The sequence below is a fragment of the Embiotoca jacksoni genome, unplaced genomic scaffold, assembly GCF_022577435.1.
Source record: "Embiotoca jacksoni isolate LCO1_2020_lvr unplaced genomic scaffold, fEmbJac1.0.p SCAF_18, whole genome shotgun sequence".
NCBI classification, from domain to species: domain Eukaryota; kingdom Metazoa; phylum Chordata; class Actinopteri; family Embiotocidae; genus Embiotoca; species Embiotoca jacksoni.
In genome coordinates this window covers 85,001-91,118 of record NW_027185318.1, presented here as the reverse complement: position 1 = coordinate 91,118, position 6,118 = coordinate 85,001, and the positions used below count along the sequence as shown (strand labels likewise).

Sequence of the window (6,118 nt, the reverse complement as noted above, 5' to 3'; positions counted from 1 at the left end):
AGCCGCAGTAAATATTTGTCGTTATTTTTGCAGGATTACAGACAAATAATCTGAAGATGCTTATCATCACCATTTCAGCTGCTGTACAACATGGACTCAACAGCATTATGAGGCATGTCAGACAAAGGGAGAGAACGGATGCAGGGGGAAGCTGGTATAAAATGGGGTGGAGAAAAAGGTGGCGGGCATGTGTTGAACACACAGAGAAGCAGTAAAAGAACAAGAGCAGGAGTGTGGAGGGGAGGAGGAGGGAGATGAACCAGGACAGGTTTGGCCTGTCATGATTATTCTGGCACCAGTGGGAACATTTTGGATGAGATGGAAAACAAGACGCCAACTTGTGTTCCACTCATGTCTGGAGCACCTTGGCTACTGATCCTGTCTACATATGTATTTATATATATATATATATATATATATATATATATATATATATATATATATATATATATATATATATATATATATATAGAGAGAGAGAGAGAGAGAGAGAGAGAGAGAGAGAGAGAGAGAGGATTGAGTTGTGGCATTTCGCTATGTATATATACATATATATATATAGAGATATATATTTATATATATCTCGATATACATATCTATATATCTATATATATGTATATATACTCACACAAACACACGCTGGCAGAGCAAGGCAGAAGCTTGTGGTTCCTGTCCGGTGACAGCGTCCTGTAGTCAGGGTGGCGATGCTTCAGGAGCAGCTCCTCGCATTGGAGAAGCATGTTTGTGTTGGCCCAGAATTAATAACTTTTCATTTAGTGCGGAAATGACAGGAATAGTAATTAAGGAAATGGAATGATTTTATTGGCCATGATGTTTATATTAAGTTCCAGATGTGAAGCAGCTGCCTGCTCAGCAAGAGGCCCTGCCTCCCATATGCTATCAAGAACTCCTATTAAGAGCAAGATAACAGTGCCAGTCAAATGTACTGTATGTCTATGGACAAAAAGCATATAGTATTCACAGCATGTGGCATGTCTTTTGATTAATGTGAGACCATTATAAATCATCATGAGGTCTTTTCTGTATTTATAAATGTGCCCCCAAAGTGCAATTTATTTGCAGATATAATGTTACTGTACTTCAGGCCTGATTTGCCTGACGAGGAAAGTTAATACTAAGGAGTGGCTGTTCAGCATTTTTGGGTGGCCTCAACACATGTGAGATCCACTCAGTTTCCTTTCAAATGCGAATGACAGGATTTCTGAGATTCTCACACTACCTGTCACACAGCCAGTTTAGATTTCAAATTAAGAGCAAACTCTACTAAGCCTCTACTGCAATTTATGAGCCTTTTGGCTCAAAAAAGGAACACAAAAACACATTTTCCTTTGTCCAAACTGAAGTACTGTGATACAGTATGTGACTAAATTAAACTTACAATAATGCTCCCACATAGTGCACATGTTCCTGTTTTGAAAATGTTATGCTCTTCTGACTCTTTGTAACCACTTACACTCTTTAATAATTAGAATCTCCAAATCATGTTGCTAAAATTAAATATAATATACTGCACTTGCAAACAAGTTGTCAGTCCATTCTTTTCCATTCCCAGCGGACAGGAAAGCACAACATGTTAGAACTTCTTGAGAAGCACCCTGAGGGAAGGTCAGGTCAATTTTGAGAAGACTTGAGAACTGAATAATGTGTGGATGCTATCAACAAAGCAAAAATGATATACTCATAAGACACAATGTAAATATTACACTTGTTTGTATTTCTGGAAATATAAAAGTCATATATGCCTCCTTTAAATTCTCTTCTCTTGCTGTTTTGAAGCTCTTCTGCAAACTGTCATTGTAGATTTGAATTAAATGCAGAGGAGACGTAATTTTTCTTTTTTCTTTTCTTTTCTTTTACTTTGCTGTTTCTCTTGCTCACTGATTTGAGAGTCATTCATTACGAAGATGTTTTTTTCTTTTGCATGTTAATCGTAGAGCCCTGCCCATTACTGTGATGTTTTGCTCTGTTGTGATGTGCTTCCATCTGGTTTCCAGTGAAAATGCATCACTCCATTAACATTGCCTGTGATCTAGAGGATGCTTTAATCTAAGACTATAAACTTCACTTAATTACATCCTCTAAAAGAGCTCTATTAGTATAATGCAATCAAACAAGGAGCACATCCATTTTGGCAAGTCAAACATGTTCAAATGACTCCTGAAAGTGTTTACTTTCATCCTCTGATCTGATCCTAGAATCATATTTGTAGGTCCTGTTTTCCAAGGCCTTGATTGATACTTCTGTTTTTGTGGGTAAAAATAAAAAGTATCACCATGTCTGTGCAGCAAAAAACGACCATAACAATTGAGTTTAGGGAGTCTAAACAGACTCTCTGTGTGGTACAATGATGACTTTATGCTTAACCTTTCATGCCTCTCACTTTATAACCTCCAGTCATATTACTAATTGCTGTCCGTGTGCGTCGTGCCTCTTTCCATTAGTCCAACAGTACTCTTCAATAAATTTAAACTTCAAAGGAAGCAAGATCGCCTGCTTTAAAATTACACACAAAGACTTCACTGTAAAATACAAGATGCCTTGCAATAACTTTTGCCATGGTGCCATGATAAGAAAGACCTTACTCACAAATGATGCAATGTTTCCACAAATGATTATGAGTTTCTTATAATGAGACAACAGGTTTGTCATTGCTGTTAATGACTTGGCTTGTATGACACCATCTTGCAGTTGTCAGACAGAATAACTCCAAATAAATTCATCAGAATCCGGGATAGACTTCGTCAAATATGTCTGAAGATTCTCAGTCAGCCTGATCGTGGTAATAAGTGTTATCTTGAGGTTTCTTAAGAAACCTAAGCAAGTCCGGTTTGCTTCAGATAACACTTAAACTAATCTTAGAATTCGATGAAGAGCATCTACATGAGCTGTTGCAAATAACAAAACACCAGGAAAAAAAGCTATAGCTGGTATACCATTATTTTAACAGAGGAAATGTTTAAAAATATCCTACAAGTAACATCATTTCCACTGAAATGACTGAGTGTTTCTGACTGGGTGCTGTGGGCGATGAAGTTACCCAGCTCCACTCCATCTGGTCCAGTCTGACAGTGAACATATATATGTTTGTACGTACATTCATATTCTATGAATGCCATGTCTTCAAATTTAGCACCAACATTCGCTTGCACTCAAGGATGAAGTGGAGATTTTGTTTGTCAGAGGTCACTGTGACCTCACTAAACATGTTTTTGGCCATAACTCAAGAATTCATAAGCTAATAATGACAAAATTTCACTTAAATGCGTAATTTGATAAAACAATGAAGTGATAACATTTTACATCCAAAAAGTCACACGTTAACTTCACTGTGACATCATAATGTTCTGCAAAAATATTTTTCTGACCATGATTTAGTGCCATAACCCCAAGAACACAATAGCTAGATTGTGACCATATTTCATATTTGGTCAGGTACGTTAGCTAGTGACACTAATCTTCCGTGGCCACCTTAAAACTGAAAACATTTTAGAATCATCTTTATTGGCCAAGCTGAACACAGAAGCAATTTGACTGCTTTTTTGTTGCTCTCCATGAATTTACACACTATTAGAGTGGGCATAAACCAAAACAAGAACAACAAAGTCAAATGAAATCAATTGTATTTACATTTCCCTGTATCACAAATCAATACCGTATTAAAAATTAATTTCAAGTCTTCACCACAGTCTGGACAGACAACGACGTAAACTGCAACTTGACTGGTTGGCTGAGGAATATAACCTCAAGGAGGTCATTGTGGTCATTATTTTCTTTTTATCCATCTTTTTACATACTGTACAATAAAACTGTAAATGACAGCCATGAGTGATGGACAAAAACACAAAAAGAAAAATAATGGTCAGAAGCTGTACTGGATGTTATGTGAGATTAATAAAATGAGATAATTTAGAGATTGAATATTCATGTTTTGTAATTTTGTGATTGAATCAAAAGTGAATATAACAATGGTAAAACCAACGGGTAAAAAAAGAAAGGATTTCTTTCATGTGAAAGAAACAGCTCCCATAACTTTAATGGGTTAGAAATGCATTTTTGAAATACTATCAACAGGGTGGTTTATTTATTTATGAGGCAGAAAGGGGAAATGTGTTAATTTCAATCCATTTATAGTAGTAGAACATGACTTGAAATAAACGATCAGAGATCTTGCCCTCTCTCCCTTTACATTTACATTTATTTATTTCAATATTTTCAGAGAAGTATTAATATGATCATTATTATGACCATTGCTATTGCATTTGCTTTTGTTTTTTGTATTGTGTCTTCGCTGTGCTTTACTTAATTCTGTTTATATTGTGTTTGTGTTTATCTCTAACGTCATATCCGACATCAATGTTCAACTTCCGGTCTGCTTCCTCAGCGTAGCACAATGGCGTCCTGTGGCGAGGTTGTCCTTTTCTCTGTTTTTACGGAGTAATTTTGAGGATATGGTGGATTATGATCGGTAGACATCACTTTAAGGGCCGTGTTTTCGGATCGATATTGAGTTTTTGTTGCATCCTTGTTTACAATCTCGTGTTGCTATAGCGATGTTAGCTTGTGCTAACGTGCTAATAAACGTGAACCTCGTCGCGTTCAACGGGACGTAATGAACATGATATCAGTCGGATGTCTCGGATGTCTCGGATGTCTCGTCCTTAGTGGTACCTAGTGGGCTGTTCTTGGTAACTAACAGGTTCTTTAAATGCTTCCTGTCTTGCAGGACTCTGTTGAACCTGTCGCATCCCAGAAGAGAGAAGAGCGACTGCGGAAGTTCCGAGAGTTACATTTCAAACGAGTAAGTTGTTTTTCTTAATATATTAAAGGTTTAAACGCTTTAGTGGAAAGTGCTGCATATGTGAACAACATATTAAAACTAAATGTTTGACACTAGGATGTGATCATGTTAGGTTCACAGGTCAGAGGTCAGAGGTCCTCAGATGGACATTTGTGATAAAGTTACTGCTTTATCTTATTTTCTGTTGTTTCCCTCCAGAACGAAGCGCGGAAGCTGAATCAGCAGGAGGTGGTGGAGGAGGACAAGAGGCTGAAACTGCCCAGCAACTGGGAGGCGAAGAAAGCACGGCTGGAGTGGGAGCTGGCTGATGATCTGAAGAAAAAGGTACTTCAGTCATATCGAAGTCAGTGGAAATTATAATAAACTCTAGACAACTCCCATAATTGCATTTTCAGAAAGATACTAAGATAAGATTTACCTTATCATATTTTTCTCCTGTCCTTTCTCTCATCTCACTAATATTTCTGTTGTGATGCAATACCATAAGATGGTCAATACGTGTAGATCAATATCACAATGTTAATGAGTAATTGGTTTATATGAATATTATAAATGTATGAATTCACTATGTTGAATTTATTTTCTTTGTCATGGATCAATAAGCTTTTCAGAAGTGTAAAACTAAAACTGTCTGGAACAGAAATTTGTAGAACATTTATATGATCATCTCGTGCTTTTGAATCACTGAATAAAACAATGAATTGGATTCAGTTCAGTTGATCTCGATCCCATTCGCTGCTATAAGAACGATTGAAAAGAGATGAACAGACGAAAAACTTAAAGACTTGCTGGAACCGATTAAGAATCTTTTCCTTTGGTGACATGATTTGCAGCTGAAACCTGTTCATAGGTTGAAATATTCAGAAAATTGCAAAATGTGTCAAATTACAATAATCTTGCATTGTGACTTCAGTATCGAGATAAAATGGTGTCAAGGGGCTTCTGGTGATTTCTGAGAATCTAAACATCTACTGATTAACATTGTTTGCACAGTTCTGTCTAATTTGTCCTGTTTTTTTGCCTATTAAAAATATATATTATGATTTGTGTGTGAGGACTGTGCGGCCCGCGGAGAAGACTATGACCGAGTGAAACTGCTGGAAATCACAGCTGATGATGCCGAGCGGTGGGAGAGGAAGAAGAAGAAGAAGAACCCAGACACAGGATTTGCAGGTTGGTTGCTCCACTCTGTAGTAACTCGTGCTTTATCGGGTAGAAGACGAGGTTCGGACACCATGGTTACCGTGCTTACTGTGGTTACCGTGCACACAAACTCACTTGGTAGGAGGAACCACAAGG

General features: G+C 37.3%; 1 protein-coding gene across 1 annotated transcript in view; it reads left to right on the top strand.

The window, feature by feature from the left end:
• The first annotated feature begins 4,370 nt into the window (after positions 1-4,370).
• syf2 (SYF2 pre-mRNA-splicing factor) overlaps positions 4,371-6,118 on the top strand; it is a 6,121-nt gene continuing 4,373 nt past the window's right edge. The window contains exons 1-4 of the mRNA XM_069151842.1: positions 4,371-4,429; positions 4,745-4,819; positions 5,018-5,143; positions 5,875-5,992. Coding sequence (XP_069007943.1) covers positions 4,412-4,429; positions 4,745-4,819; positions 5,018-5,143; positions 5,875-5,992 — 337 coding nt within the window. The 5' untranslated portion in view covers positions 4,371-4,411. The remainder of the gene's footprint in view (positions 4,430-4,744; positions 4,820-5,017; positions 5,144-5,874; positions 5,993-6,118) is intronic.